Raw genomic sequence first — 16,445 nt, 5'->3', positions numbered from 1 at the left:
TGCTGATGCAGGAAGGGTTTCACCATCACCTGTGACTTGACCGCACCGTTTGCTTTGCCAAATGGAGCACAGGAGTATTGACTGGAAAGCTGTTTTAGTCCCCCTGTTTTAGCCAAGTTTCTGGCAGTTCTGTCATTCCCACTAGCAAGGGAGCAACACCTTTGTTCCTTTGGCTCTTAACAGGCTGCTACTGTGCTTTTTCTCTCTGTGAAACTGAGCACTGAAATTTGGGGTTCTTCTGCCCATCAGACATGGTTGTGACTGGGAAGAATGAATTTTTCCATTTATTACATTTTGTACTCAGCCACAGTGAAAGCAGCAGGACTTTACACCCACCTCTTACCTATGTGGTAATTGAAAGATGAGGTTAATTTTGAGATACAAAAATTAATGTCAATCCACAGTCATGGAGAAGACAATATTCACATGGGACAGTGTGGCCTGGCCTGACCTGACCTGGATTTCCCCTGGAGAGCAGCGTGGCCGCGGGACTAAGTGCTGCAAGTGTTCCCAAGCAGCCTGGCACGTCAGGCAGGTCCCAGATCTATTTTGGCCACGTGTCCCTTTCCCTCCAGCCTTCTTATACAGCTGACAAAACATGTTGTGTCAATGGGAGGATGGCAGGCACTGCTCGCACGCAGGGTTTGTTAAGGGCTGAGGGAGGAGAGGCTGACAGGGATCTCTCAGCCAAGTCTGGTTTGTCAAGAGAGCAACGTGGAGTTCTTTACACAATTCTGTTTCTTGGGAGATGTAACTCCAAGAACACGGCTGCTGCTCCTGAGAAATACCACTATGCCAAAAGGACATCATGCTGATCCCAAAGAATGTCCTCTGGCCCTTAGCTTGGGGACAGTGGATTCACTGGATTCAGGGAAAAATGCCTGCAGTGAGGCAGTTTGACTGCTGGGCTTTAGAGATGCCTCTAAAAGGGAAATTATGGGAATTTGCCCAGCTAGAGGAAAAAAGCAGTTCCCATTCCCATACAAGGTAACTCCAACAAAATCTGCAAGCTTGAACTGGGCTCCTCTCCAGTGCCCTCCCTGAAGTATTCTTCCTCTGAGCTGCCCACAGGGACAAATTCCAAACCCTTACCAAACCACGTAAGGAAGTGATGCCCCACCAGATGGGGGGAGGATGCTCTGAGGCTTCAGGATGAAAAAAAGGCTAAAAAAAGGTTACTGCTCTGTCCCCACTGGAGCTCCCAAGTACATCCTGTCCTATGTGTTGCTACATAAAATACTTCAGTTGAGTTGCCCAAGAGTGAATGGCTTCAAACTGCCAGAGGGCAGGTTTGGATTAGGGATGAAGAAGAGATATTCTTTACCTTTCTGTGATTCCAGCTCCCTGTATGTGGTTACTACTGTGCTGTCTGCACTGTCACAGAGCCCAACAGGAGCCTGAGTGTACAAGTGTGAATGTGTCCTTTGGGCAATGTTCAGGATTAAAAGAAGACCCGGAAAAAAAACTGTAAAAAACAAGCAACTAAAAGCAATCATGCAATAGCATGAGGAAAGGCTGGTTTACAAAAACATCTCATGCTTAAACTCTGGCAAATGTCACATATTGCAGCAAGAGCATCCTGTGGGAATATGGCTGTAGTAGGACTGATTTGAAATAAAAAATAATTTGCAGCACCCCAAAAGTGAAGTGTAAAATATGGTTGTTATAGGAAATGAATTGCTTCTGTTTTCTTCAACTGCAGCTAAATGTGTGAGACATTGGAGTGTATTTTTAGAGAAACCTAATTTGAAGTAGAAAAAAAGCCCAACCAAACCTGGCAGCACTTCAGGCCTCTGTATCTCATGGTTTTAGAAGTCAAGAAAATTGTCAAAATAAGCTTTAAAATGATCAAGATCAAGCACAGATCAACCAAAACTGGAACTGGGAATTTTTGAAACTTTGAAAACTTTTGTCTGTGAACTTTGGATTTGCCTGAGAGATCTAAACTGTGTGTGTTCAGCTGGTGCTTCACCAGAGAGCTGTGAACTTTACAGAAGAGACGAGGGGAATTTTGTGAGCATGCTTGTATGAAAATGCCATAACCCCGTTTGGGATGGCTGAATATTCATTGAACCAAACTGCTTAAACCTAATCTTAAATGAGAGAAAAACACTTTTTCCCTGTTGCTACATGTGCAGCTAAGTTGAAAGGATATGGTGATATCCCATGATTTATATCTTCTCTTTGCCAAAAACATTTTACTGTGCAGTTTCTAACTAAATTTTTGCTTTTGCAATAGAGGTAGACTTGGGAATAAAAGGAAAAAATGGAAATAAATGAATACCTAAAGGCAGATTGAACCATAACATTAACATTTCTCCCTTACCTGACGTGGGAGGTTTGCAGTTCCTGGGTTTGCAACATTCCCAATGTAGAGGGAACTATGTCCAGTAATTTAAAGGAGAGGAACGGGATGGTTACAAACTAGAGAGGTTTGGGTGATTGCTGCTGTATTTCCAGTGAGGGAAAACTGGCTAGTGGCCCTGGGAGGGTGTAACCAATTTGTTTGAATAAGCTGTTCATAAGTTTCTACTCCAAGAGGCTTGTAATCCTTATTTAATAAAATGTTGTCATAAAGACCACTTTTTAATTCCTCCATGGGCTGGGGATGACGTCTTGAAACAGAGGTCCATTTACATTAAAAATATGCATACTGTGGTAGACCGAGAAAAACAAGGCTTTCTATAATATTTCTGAGTTTTACAGCATGTTTTTCCTTTATTTTACAATTAGTGACAGATTACTCCAAAAAGAATAAGTGATAGATTCACGAAAACAAATCTGTATGAGGTTAGCTGGTGAAGAGGGTGATTTTTGGGAGGCACGTGGCAACATCCAAAAAGCTGGAAGCCTTAAATGCATTTATTTGAATGCTCCTGTATAGAGAATCTTGCTTTGTGTTCCTCCAGCCTGCCAGGCCATGGGGACAGGGATGATGCTGAGCTCCTGGGCCACGTCCTCCATTGAGGAGGTGGCCGAGGCAGCCCCGGCTGGCCTTCACTGGCTGCAGCTCTACGTGTACAAGGACCGGCAGGTGACAGAGTCTCTGGTGAGGCGCGCCGAGAGAGCCGGCTACCGAGGGATCTTCGTCACCGTGGACACCCCGTACCTCGGCCGGCGCCTTGCCGATGTGCGCAACAAGTTCCAGCTGCCCCCGCACCTCAGGTACCTCTGCTGCCCGCCGTGGGACCAGGCCAGTGCCGCTGCCACCATGGGCTGCTGGGGGAGAAATTTGTCCTGGGGAAGGGCTCTGTGGAGCTGTGTGTGTCTGCTTGGGCTGGGATCTGCTTTGGGTCAAAACAAAGCTTTCCTGGCTCTTTGCCCTCTGTAAAAGATGCAGTGTGAGGCTGCAGGCTGCTGAAGTGACACAGGGCATTTCTTTATGCAGATGGAAATGTGTTCTTGGCTATCTTCAAACAGGGCAGAGCCTGGAGTGACTTGCACTGATGGTGATCTGGGATCCAGCAGCAGAATTGGCTGGGCTCTGAAAGGGGTCTAGACTTAGTGGGCCAAAAGTCCCTTCCAAAAGATGTTATGCTTCCTTCTGTGTTGTCCTATGACACCGCTCTGTGTCCAGGGCCTTGTTGCTACTGACTGCAGAGCCCCTTTTCAAGCAACTGCAACTCTTCTTTTACTCCAATACAGAAACATGTGGGTATCAGTCTTACTAAATTCTCCATGAGGAAATTTTTTACCCCACAGTGTGTTTTGGGACATTTTATGTGTCTCAGAATTTGTGGCATCATGATTGACTTCAGCACTAAATCTAGTTCCTCCCTACTGCAGGGCCGATGAGGAATTCAATTTTAACAGAGTTAAACCAGAATTTAAACTTTGCAATGGTGCTCAAGGGTGATTTGCCTGGCCTTTTGTAAATACAAATTGATAGACTGTAGAGGCTCCCCTGATAAACATGTGCTGAACTGCTGGCACAGTTCTAGCAGCCAAGGACTGGCTGGAAGAATATTTACTTGCTGGGATATCCAGGACTTGAAGGTAAAAATCTTGCAAGGTTCTTGTTGCATGTAGGTCTTGCTAACAACCACAGTCTATCATGGCACATATTAGAATTATTTAGAGCATGGAAATGAACACAAAAATGGAGAGACAGAGGGAAAAAAAAAAAAAAGACAGCTTAATGTATTTTGAAGCAGATAAACTTTGAGGTGAGCTCTGGGTGAAAGCTAATTTTGAATATTATCAATTAAATTGAATTGTTCTTTCTATGTCTCCAAAGACTGTTGTGTTATACTATACACACATTGTATGTAACACGTACTTAGCAAGAGTCACATCCAGAGGTTTTTCTTAATTTCCATACCATTCAAAAGGAAGATAAGCCATGGGGTTCTGCAGTAGATCTGATTCTCTAACTCGCTGGCAAAAACCCCTCCAGAGCTTGGGGTGCTGGCTCTCCTCTGTGCACTTGTACTTGCAGCTAAGAGATGGAAGTTGACAGAGCAACTTGAACTCCACCCTGATTTCTCAGTTAAAGTACAGTTTTAGGAGGAAAGCAAAAAGCCCTAATGAAACTCACATGAAAATGTACCACACTGGTAGGTGTGTGCCCTATGTTGTAATCGTGCTAGAGATCTGTGTTTTCCACATTATCAATATACACTGACGTTTTACTCTGAAAGATAAAGTTAAGCAATTATGAAAATAGCTTAATTTTTAGGGGCAATAGAATTTTAATGTCTGGGGTTGAGGAGTTCTTGAACATGAGTCCAACAACCCAAAGACATTTGAGGAAAGAGGGAGAGCGTTTCTGAAGCACTTTGACCCCACCTGCCCAAATATAACAAGGTTTCGAGTGAACAGGATGAAATCAGGAGAAATGGGAGTAATCCTTAAAGGTTCCAATTAATCACTGCAGATTCCCAAGTGCTGCTCGGGCAGCACTTTGTTGCAGAGGCCACGGTGAAATTCTCCTAGTGCGGGGCTCTGCTCATTTATGTGATAACTTTTTCTTGGCTTCGGGTTTTCAACAAAGTTTCAAAGCAACAACAAGGTGCCATTGTGCTCTGAAATGTATGTAAGGCAACATTCATCCAAGTGTTGATCTGCATTTTGCAGGCCAAGAAAAACAACAGTTATTTATATAATCTTATCCATGGTTCTGTTTTTCTCTGGGCACCCCACCCTCCACAAACTAACAGCTGAAAAGCTAGATCTTGCTGAGAGACCGCTCCTTTCTCCTTTGCGTCTGGGCCTGGAGCTGAACAGAAAAGCCATGTGAAATGCTGCTTGTTGCACGCATGAAATCAGCAGTGAAACCAGCCAGGTTCCATGCAAAAACACTCATGCACTTCCCAAAATGTGAAATGTGAGTGTTAAATAGCCCAATATGGAGCAGGACACAGTTTCAGAAGAGCAGGGCAACTGGGACATGGATGTGCTAGCACCTGTGAGATTTTGTTGCTGAAAAACCCAAGTAACAGCAATGTTTTCACACGAGCTTCGTTTCATCCTTACATTTTGCAAGAAAATGTACAAAAGGGACACAAGGTATACAGGCTGGCTTCTTGGCCTTATTGGACAGATGAAAATTCTGAATTCTTTACAAGGCTTCATGGACATCCATCTATTTCATGGCACTTAAGAAAATTTTATTTCCTCCCTGATTCTCTATTCCTTTCATAGCTGAATTCCCTGGGTTTTAAATGCAAAACCCAACCCTATTTATTTTGCTATAGAAGTCAGACTATTACCTTGGGCCAGAGAAACTTGCCCCACATTTATCACAAAACCATCACAGAAAGATAGAAAGGCTTGGGTTGAAAGGGACATTAAAGATCCAGTGCTTATGTTGATTATCAAATGCTTTGTCAGCCAAAGATTTTGGCTCACTGAAGAGTGGGATCTGATGTGCTGGGACTGGCTGGTTTTGCTCCTGTACTGCACTGCAGCAAAGCTTTAACTCAGGCATATTGAATGCTGGCATTTGGGACCCATTGTGACTACAGTGAATCCTCCTCAGACTATTCTTCTGTGTCTTTTGTCACTTCAGGTTAAAAAACTTCTCGAGCAGTGAGCTGGCATTTTCTGCGGGGAAGGACTTTGGAGAGAACAGTGGGCTGGCTGTGTACGTAGCTGAGGCCATCGATGCCACTGTCAACTGGGAGGACATCAACTGGCTGCGGGGGCTGACCTCGCTGCCCATTGTGCTAAAAGGGATCCTCAGGGGTGTGTAGCCCTGCTGCTTCCTGGGGGAAGGCAAAGGGAGAGCTGTCACTTCCTCCTGCATTATCAGGAACCCATCAGTAAAGGTGTTTGTGGAAGCAGCTGCTTAAAGAAGTGCCTGGTGTTGTCACCAACACCACCATTAATACGATCATGCCAGTAATTTTGTCACGGACAGGATCATTCAGCAAAAGAATTTCTTACTGATGAGTTCTGGAACATAATAGAGAATAAAAGGGCTCGCAACCAAGGTGGCTGCTGATCCAAAGGGATAAAATGTTCTGCATCAATATTTCAAGCTACTTTTCTGGTCTTATTACTTAAAGATAAAACCTTTCTCTGTGTTCAGGTGAGGCTTTGGAAGGCTGAAGCCCTAAGGTGGCTTTGCATGAGCTGACAATGGTTTTCCTAGTGAGTCCCTGATTGTGGTGTCTACAAGGTCCCACTTATGGAAGGACACATCCTGTTTGGGTTTTTTCCTAGCTGATGATGCCAAAGAAGCTGTAAAGATTGGGGTAAATGGGATCCTGGTGTCGAATCACGGAGCACGACAGCTTGATGGCGTCCCTGCTACTGTGAGTACTGATGTCAATATGCTCCACTAATCTCTAATTTTCTCTGCCTTTTGGCTTCTTGTTTGCTTTCTCTGAAAATGTGGAAGCTGGCGGAAAAACCTGAAATAAGTGTTCTATGCCTTTATCCATGAGTAATACCCTCTCTCTACTTCTCTATGTATATCACATCATACTCTGAGTTAGACACAGGCTTTCCTTGGTAGATCAAATTGGAAAATCTTTCAGATTTTTTTTTCCACTCTCCTCTTTCACATCTTCTTTCTCATTCTTTTTTTAAAAACTCTCGTTGCCATTTTGCACCACATTGAAGGTTGTATTAGGGTTATTTTTCCTCTTTTAATATTCTTTTGAGGCTTCTGAAAATTGCAGTTAAGGAACAGCTAAAGGCAGAATGAAACTCTCCATTTTTCTCCTTTCAAGTATTTTCACCTTTGGAAAGGGGAGAGTGGTTAAATTACAGTTTTTCCTTTTTCCTGCTCCTTGTCGTGCTACCCCATGACTTTTCCAAAGGTAAAAAGGATGTGAGAATTTCTCCATTGGCAAAAAAGAAAGAAGGAAAATGAAAAAGTATGTGCTCAGGATGAAGGAAAAACCCCAAAATTCCAGTCATCACTCATCTTGCTTCATTTGGTGTGGGAAAGCTGCACAAATAAAAAGAGAATGAAAGGGAGGGTAATCAAAGCTCAGTTGTGCCTCTCTGAGTATTTCCAATATGTTCTCGATGAAAAACCTCCTGTTTTCCATGATGGTTCCCTGAAGGGAGAGGGGAACAGATCCTCTTGTCACCTCCTGGGTATGTATTCCCCAATTTCAATGAGAGTACTTGAAACTCTTGGGCAAGCCTGTGTGTGAGGTAATCCAACAGCAACAATGTATAAGGTTGTTAAAAAACATCATTTTGAGGAACCGGTGAGAGCTCAAGAAATACAAATTAATTTTTGACAGCTGCAGCAGAAGAGAAATTTGCAAACTTCTTGTTAGGGGTTGCTCCTTTGCCACACCACAGAGCAGAGGAGAACTGTTAAAGCTAATGTGTTCCCTGGATTTAGAGTACAAAGAACACTACTTCACAATGGCTGTTTTTATAAAGTATCTGTATCAGATCATGTTAAATGGTTCTGATTTAGAAACATAATAATTTGCTTCAGTTTCGTGGGGTTTCAGATCATGAGCTGAACCCAAGCTGGTCAATATTTCTAGTGTCTAGTTACGCATTGAATAAATCTATGTTTTAATTATGGTTTGCATCATGCTTTAGTTATTAGAGCGCTTTAATGTTGGTACAGTTTGTCAGGATGTAGAAAGTGGTCTCTGGATATGGAAATAGATCCAAAATATGTCTGGCAAGAGAGCAAAACCAAAGGGAGGGGGAAAATCACAGCAAATGCCAAACTTCAAGAAAATTTTAATCCAAATTTAAAAACAAACTGCACTTTCAAGTTTTTTCCCCCCCATCTTCTAGTCATTTTTATCCATTAGAAAGGAAATGAATTACATCCGTATTTGAAAGATGTGAATTTGTGTGTCTTTTGTCTTACTTCCACACACTGTTTCCAGTCTCCTTAATACTTGGCTTCTGGTGGTGTTCCTTTCCTGATTTTCATGAATAGGGACTATTTAGGTGGCCTTGTAGGAAAATTTGCCCTGTAATTAATGCTCCAGGCTTGAATTCAGGAGGCTCATCCTTTCACTGGGACCTCTTGCATGGCAAGAGGAATTACTTAATTCCCTGGTTACCCACTTGTAACTTGAGACCAGAAAAAATACTTTCCCCCTTTACTTGTATCACTGGTGTAGGAGATAAGTTGAGAAAGGGGATGAGCAGAGCTCAGTGAAAGCAAATTACATGTGCATTAAAAGAAATTACTTCCGACCTTGCTCAAAACTTAGAGGAAAGTTAATTTTTTCTTATATTAATAAGTCTTTCTCTATAGTCATTCTTGCAATTAGATGCATTTTCAAAAAGAAAAATGCATGAATTAAAAATTTTCAGCCAACTTTAAATTTTTTCAGGCATGTGTTTCTCTCACTCCTTGTCTATAGGTACAGTGCCTGCCTCTGGGCTCCTGAGCTTACCCTCAGGATAAATGAATGGGAAATTTAAACAGGGAGCAAAGACGATTATTTAAAAAGTGAGCTGATCCAATTTCATCCCCTAACTAGTAAAGACTGGAAGTTGGGGAGGTAACACCACCAAAAGGCTTCCTTAGTGCTGTTGTTTCATATATTCTGGATAATAATCAGATACTGGCTTGTGTCAGATATGTGTCATGGGGTCAGATGGCCATTTTGTGAGACCCTGCTGATTCTCATTCTGTTTATGTGACTCTCCAAATAAATCTGACCTTTGTATGTACCTTCTACCCTGCAAAGTCACTGCTGGTTCTCAATACAAAGCTGTGTTATTTGGGTATATATTTAGGAATGCAACTGCTCATTAAGCTGCTGTAAATCTTGGATCCTATGTGTAAGAATTGGTTCAAAAAATAAATAGGGTTTCAGGAGCAGCCAAGCTGTGTTCCTGGTTTCTCTCTCTTAGATCGATGTCTTGCCTGAAATCGTGGAGGCTGTGGAGGGGAAGGTGGAGGTGTTTCTGGATGGTGGTGTAAGAAAAGGCACAGACGTTCTCAAGGCACTGGCTCTTGGTGCCAAAGCTGTTTTCATTGGGAGACCTATCCTCTGGGGACTGGCTTATCAAGTAAGTGAGGGAAAGCTCAAATGCATGATTTTAGATCCCTAGAGTCACTGTTTAGCCCTGAGAAATGCATATACCTGTGTGTCTGTGTGCACAGAGAAACATGTGTGTGATGCATCTGTGTGCATCCAGATCATCTGACTTGCTGTTTGCTAAAATTTGCTATGACCAACCCTCAGGATTTATGTTTGTGCAGAAAACCTTTCCTGGCATACATATGCATGTCTATGCCTACACACATAAACATACACATAATAGTTCACATTGTCTCCTAATCTCCCAGGGTGAAGAAGGAGCAAAAGAAGTTCTCCAGATGCTGAAGGAAGAGTTTCGCCTGGCAATGGCACTGACAGGTGGGACATTGACATTTCCTCTCCGTAATCAAGTTTTCTCAGAGCTTTCATTTGTCCCAGGCAAGATGCTATAGCAACTTGCATGAGGGGAATGTTTGCAATCTAAATAGGTTAGTTTGTGGTGAAATGGGAAAAAGACTTGTTATCCCTGACTTATAAATGGGGAATTGAGTAGATTAGGTGAAAACATTATTTTGGGGATTTTTTTTTTGCAAGGAGAGCAATAAATCCATAGAAAAGTAGTGGCAAATCTTTGGTCACTAAGGAGTGGATATCATCTGACCGAATGGAGATTTTTATGAGGCAGTAAAAGAAAAGGCTTAGAGTAAGTTGGAAAATCAGGGGCTTGAACTGATCTGCAACTTCTCCTCCAGGATGCTGGAGAGTAGAAGAAATTGGCAGGACACTGATCCGAAGACATCAAGTATTGTTTTCCAAGATTTAGGTCTGAAGACTCTTGCCTTGTGTGTTGCCTGTTGTGCTTCCAGACAAAATCCAACTGCATTCCCTCTGTGGGCCTCCTCCTGCAATCCTGACTGAGGGAATGCTCTGCTCTGTAGGAAATCACTTGTTGAAGAAAGAAGTCAAAGCAAAATTTACAGGTGTTTCCAAATCTCTTGGGCTCTTAAGGAAAGCTGCTACACTGGAAGGTGTGATTAGAGATGGGCCTTTATACAAGACCAGCATAAAAATGTCAAGGTGTTTGGCAACAAATGCTGATAATTAATTTCCATGCCTGGGAGTAATTTAGCTATTGAAGTGAAACTATAAACAGAAATGCTGAAATTTAAAATGCAAAAGATGCCTCTTGCTCACTGTTTAGAGAAACTAGACTGTAGATTGTAGAGATTAAATCTTGCTTTCTTATGAACAAAGTGTCCTTTCCCTAGTGACTTTATAAGCATCTGGGCTTGTGGCACGTAGGCTGTAGGAGTCCAGAGGACTCTTCGTTGTAAGAAACCAAAAAGCAAAGAAAAATTGGGGAAATTTGGGGAAATTCAGCTCTTTAAGTGGCACAAGCCCTCTGCAATCAGACAGCTGTTATGTACGTGCATTGGATGTATGTCAGATCCTTGGCTAATGCAAATCCCCATAGCCCAAACTGTGCCAGCTGCCTCCACCTGGAGCTCCAAGTCACATTTTTCACCTGGACTGATTTGCTAATAGTGGCAAGGGAAGGCTGACACTGCCTGGGAGAGTTTGTAGAATTTGCAGCCATGTGTAAAAGGGAAACTTGAATAATTGAGGCATTAACGCATGACTTGGGAAGAGCCTAGTGGCTCTGTTAAGTTTCTATGCACACCCTTAAGTCAGATAAATCTTGATGTTCTTCACTCTGCTCATGAGGAGGATGTGGAGACATGCAAGATCTGTGCCTCTCTTCTATGAACAACCCAAATGTCCACTGAATTCATGAGAAATTTTGCAACTGTAAAGAATAAAGGAGATAAGACTATAGTGTTTTCTTCTTGGGTAAAACCAAGGCTAGCTCTTCACCTGTCTCACCTCCCTTGCAGGTATGGCAGTTTTACAGGGAGCAGGGAAAGGCCACACAGGTTTTGAATAGCTTGCTGTGAAAATTTAATGTTCATTTTTAAAGAAGACTAAAGAAGATAAAACCCCCTTAATTTCATGATTTCACTGACATCACCAGCTCCACCATTTGTTTCCCATCAGCCTTGTGCATTCTGACTCTCCCGCTTTGCTCAGTTTGAAATATCCCTTACTAAGCTTTAGAAGCAGCTTTGTAATAAAATGATGGAATATTATAATGTGAACTAAAGCTGGGGCTGGAACTCGGAATGGGGAGAAAACCCAAAAGGCCACATGCTTGCCCTCCAGTTGTAAAATTTGTGCTCTTATTTACTGCAGAATGTGGTCTGTTGTGTGAGGGTTGCGTAGCAACAAAATAAAGTTTATCTGTGCAAGGAAATATGAATGTTTCTCAGAGAACAGAAAAACGTAATTTCTGCTGTTTCCTGCACTTATCATATCTGTTGCAATGTGGACTGTGTCAGATGTCAATTACAGACTAACTTCAGCAAGACTGTTTATTTGAGATAATATAAATGTTACTTAAAAGAGAGGGCCATAATATCTTATGTTTACATGTTTAAGATCTATTTCTAAAGCTCAGAAGATGCCGCTTCCTGTCTTTGCCCCAGCCAGATTCGAGGAAAGTTCTGAAACTCTGTGGTTCAGTAGAAGTTCTGATGGTGAAGAAACTGGTTTCTTTACTTGTGCGTAATTCATTGTTTCTAGTTCCCCTGGGATAAGGGGTTTACATTGTTTTTTCCTGCCTGTTATCTGAGAAGCATCTCGCTGCCTTCCAGTTCAACCCTAGTAAGACTAGACAAGCATAAAAACCAAAATTAGAGCCAAATACTTAAAGGCTGTAAGACTGTTAACAGAAAGTAAATTAATTTTTTCCAGTGGAATTATCTTTTTAAAATATTCCAGAGTGAAGAGAATTTCTTTTGATTTTGATACAGCCAAACATAACTACTTCTTGAAATTATTAAATAATTAAAAAAAAAAATGTAGGAATTCTGTTTGGTTTGGGTTAAAAAGCAAAAGACTGAGTGCCCTCAACCATTTTAAAAGCTGAACAATGTCCAGGCTGAGAAAAAAAAATCTATCTCTACACTCGCTTCATCTGGAGAAACTGAGAAAAAAAACCAGAGCACACAGGTGATAGTAGATATTCTATGGCTTGTGAGAGTGTTTCTGAGGAAAACATAAGTAATGTAACAAAAAAAATAGGTATTTGTGAAATATGTAAGTAGAAAATTATTTGTCTTAAGTAACAAGTGAACTCAAACTTTTAGGAACAATTAGTCATAGTCCTTAGATCAAGGTACAGAAGTAGAGGGGAGCAGAAATGTTTTTCATTTATGATGCTTTAGTGTAACTGCCTACCCAAATGTCAAATAACAAACATGATGAGTTTAATAGCGAAATTATTTTCTGGCTTTACTTTGGCTTCATATTAAGTCACAAATACAAAGAAAAATTATCTACATAGAAAAAACCTAGTAAGGGGAGAATAGTGAGTGATATTTCAGTACCCAGAAAGACAGCACTCAGCTGGTGTGCTGGGTACTGAGAAAAATCCCAACTAGTTTGGGAGGCTGGTGAATGATCAGTAACTGAATGGGTTTCTCTAATCACCTCCCAGGATGGACCAGGAACATTCCATGGAAAAGGAGATTGCAGCTTTTAATGAGAAAATATTTATCACATGTTTTGTGAAGAGACGGGAGACCAAAAGCAAAACCTGAGGGTATGAAAGAGGAGGATGATCTGGTGTTTTTTAGGAGAAAGTGGTACTTCCCAAGAGGTTCAGATGAGAGGCAGGCTCCTACACACTGGTGTTTCATGTTCAGTCTGTGTGTAGATTTCTCTGCTGCTGGCAGTTCAGAAGTTCCCTTTTTGGAACATTGCTACAAAGTTGTCTCCTTAACCCCAGTGAGCTCCTGAAGGATTAAACCCACTGAAGAGTGTAGAAGAGGGCGGCATTCTCCAGAGAATATGCAGAAACCAGTCAGGATATTTGGAGAGGCTTCAGCCCTGGTTTGGGATCTCGGCAACTGAGATCAAGACATGCATTTTTAGCACTAAATTCTAAATAAATCAATCTGTTTCAAAGTGGCAAGGTCAGTGAAATATTTTCTGGACAGCTGATAGATTACATTGAGGCTGGACATGCAGGGAGCAGGGTTCTCCTAAGAAAAAAAACAGTATCCTTCCGGAAAAGCCCACCTTGAGCAGGTTTGGCTGCGCTGGGAACATCTTTACCATGAGAGTCTGGCAGTTTAACTCTGCAGAGGTGCAGGACTGTAGGCTGGCTCAGCAGATGGCAGCAGTCAGCCGAGGGCTGTGAGAACATCTGACCTTTCAGATCAAAGGTGGAGGAGGAGGTTACTGTAGCTTCAGGACAGATTTTCCTCTCTCACTTGCCTATCAGTCCTTTGAAGCAGATACCTGCTGCTTTCCGAATGTTTGGAGCCTGCACACAGGGTGGAGAATCCAGTAAGTAAATAATAGAAGTCATAATTCAGTGCGCTGAAGCTGAGGAGCTGTGAAAGACATGATCTGTTTTCTTGTGACCTCCACCTCTCGCTGTGACTCCGGGACACATTATTGTGTTTTATTTTCACTAGTGGCCAAGTCAAACAAATAGCTCTGGAACTGCTAAGAACTCCACCCCCATCCCCAATTTTTCAGGTTGAGCATGAAACTTGTCTGTCTTACTGGGAATTTCTGAACATAAATAAACAGACACTTAGAGTAACTCGCCTTGATAAATGGGCAGTATAGGTCGGGGCCTGCTGGTTATGCAGGCAACTCAAAGATGAAGCTGAGCTGGGGAAGTAGGCAGGAATGGCTCTGCTTTTCTTGGCTTCTCAAATGGTTTTCAGGCTGAAATCAAATACTTGAGTGCATGAGGAAAGCTGGCTTCTGAAGTCATGATTTTGCACTGAACCTCACTGTAAGGATATCTCTTATAAAGCTACTTTTGATGTGGAAATTTGGCTCCAAACCACACTGAAGGCCATTATAAATAACCACTTCATCACAGGACACACAGAAGTTGGCTTCCTTGAACACTCCTAGAAAGCAAGCCTAACCTTATTGAGCCATAACCTCAGCTAGTGTAAATCAGAGCAGCTCCATTGACTTCATTAGTTTATACTGATTTACACCAGCTGTGACTGCAGCCCACAATACAGCAAGATATGTCAGCTTTTAAACTCTGTCACTGGGTGTTGAACAAAACTGGTTTTAAAACAAGACTGGCAATCCCAGATTTAGATCCTAATGAGATGCAGCATTGTAATTGTTTCATGATGCTTATATGCTCCATTTTGTTTTCATTTTTGCATTGCTTCTGTTTTTCTTATCTCCTGCCAAACAGAGGAAGAGTATTGCATATGTTACATTCATAACAAATATGTTTTGCTGCATTGAGAACACATCTTCCAGATGCAAAATACCTTTGTGTTGTAGCTCAGCTTCTTCCTTTGCATAGGTACATTGCTTATGTGCCAATATAGGAACGCCCTTGAGGGCAGCCCTGTGTTTCCCTGGGGTCTGGAGCTCTGAAAAGAGGCACCCAGATGTTCTCCCAGGGGAACTTCAAATATCTGATTCCCCCTTAGGTATTTCCAGCTCCTATGTCACCATTCCAGGTGGGCAGGATGAATTATACCCTGATAGGACCTCCCTGAGACCATCAGTACTCTGTCACAGTCCTTCATGGTGCTCAGGTAATTATCCACACTGAGTAATCAATTGGCACCTCTTATGGTGTGGAAGGATGGGGGTTGCATACAGATGGATTATTCAGCCAAAGGGAAGACATTCATATAACTACACTTGACAGTGGTTAATATTGGTTATTACTTTATGACAGCAGCAGCTCTAAGCTCCAGTCAAGGTCAAGGCAGTGCTGTGCACTGCAGAGATGCTTTTCTGCAGACAGCAGTCTCTGTTCAACAGAGTCAGAAGGGTAAATTGACAGGCAGTGGTAGAGAAAGTCTCTCTCTAAAATGGGGACAAAAACCAAATGATTCCCCCAGCTGAGTCCTTTAACTTTCCCTTCCATTACCCTAATTCTCTGTTCTCCCTAAGGCAGGTAACACTGGGGTGGACAACACACACCACAAATACTCAACAACCATGGGGAAGGTCCACAGGTAACAGAGCAGAGGTGGTTTAGGAGAACTGAAGGTAGTGGATTTTAAACACTTAGTTGTCATTAAAAAGGTTCCAGCAAAGCATGTATTCACCATAAGGTTTGTTTCATGTGAGATGAGTCTCATTTTTGAGAACAGTCACCAAGAACTCCAAAGGAAGTTGTCAAGATCCTACAATAAGGTGACATGGCATAAACTCAGCTGTTACACAAATTCAGGATGGGTATTGTGCACATCTCTATTCTATGGTCAGCAAATTAGTTCAGCATGTTCTGTTATCAGACCCAGAAACCTAGCATGGGTGTGAGATAAACAATCTTCCTAACAGGTGAAACCTGAACGCTGATCAGAGATGGGAATTCAAACAGCAAGATCATCTCCCATACCTAAGCTTCCTTCCTCTGGATCTGAACACATATTCTATCAAAGAAAGAGACTAAAGAGTGTAGGTGGAGGTCTCTGTTATAATTTTAATGCAAATTGTCACTAACTTAGGAGTTACATGTCTGCAGCCTTCCTATTAGGTATTTAAGAGCAGCAAACATTACTGAATTTGGTATAAATTCTTTTTGGCAAGCTTATGTCTCTACCCAAGAACCTGGAAGAACTAAAGAAGTGCCCTTCATACAAGAAACTCCACTGGCAAGCTTTTTGAAAGAGTTACAAGCAGAAAAATGTATTTTAGGAAAAGGGAACTTGTGTTTTCCTGAGATTGTGACCAACAGAACATATCTGCAATTAAAGAGTTCAAGCTGGCACTAATCCACCTCATTTCCTCACTGCCTGCTGGTGAGTTTGTTCCACAGCTCCTAATCCATGGCTGTAGGACTGGGGGCTGTGGCACTGCATCTCACTGTGTGCTGTGTGTTTACTGCCATGCCCACACCAGCTCCCACTGTGACATCCTTGGGTGGCATCGCACAGGGAACCTGGGATGAGA

The 16,445-nt window shown here is 42.2% G+C and overlaps 1 protein-coding gene across 4 annotated transcripts in view; it reads left to right on the top strand.

Annotated features, from left to right (window-relative positions):
* HAO1 (hydroxyacid oxidase 1) overlaps positions 1-16,445 on the top strand; it is a 44,405-nt gene that overhangs the window by 14,747 nt on the left and 13,213 nt on the right. For 2 of the 4 annotated variants that reach the window (XM_072927408.1, XM_072927405.1), the window contains 6 exons: positions 2,910-3,165; positions 6,011-6,186; positions 6,667-6,758; positions 9,298-9,456; positions 9,737-9,806; positions 10,181-11,739. In XM_072927408.1, the coding sequence (XP_072783509.1) occupies positions 2,910-3,165; positions 6,011-6,186; positions 6,667-6,758; positions 9,298-9,456; positions 9,737-9,806; positions 10,181-10,251 (824 nt within the window). In that variant the 3' untranslated portion in view covers positions 10,252-11,739. Of the gene's footprint in view, positions 1-2,909; positions 3,166-6,010; positions 6,187-6,666; positions 6,759-9,297; positions 9,457-9,736; positions 9,807-10,180; positions 11,740-15,833; positions 16,295-16,445 lie in introns of those variants that run through there. The other 2 variants (XM_072927407.1, XM_072927406.1) reach the window with 2 other exon arrangements.

The sequence above is a fragment of the Taeniopygia guttata genome, chromosome 3 (assembly GCF_048771995.1).
Source record: "Taeniopygia guttata chromosome 3, bTaeGut7.mat, whole genome shotgun sequence".
Classification (NCBI taxonomy): domain Eukaryota; kingdom Metazoa; phylum Chordata; class Aves; order Passeriformes; family Estrildidae; genus Taeniopygia; species Taeniopygia guttata.
This window is presented reverse-complemented; position numbering and strand designations above follow the sequence as displayed.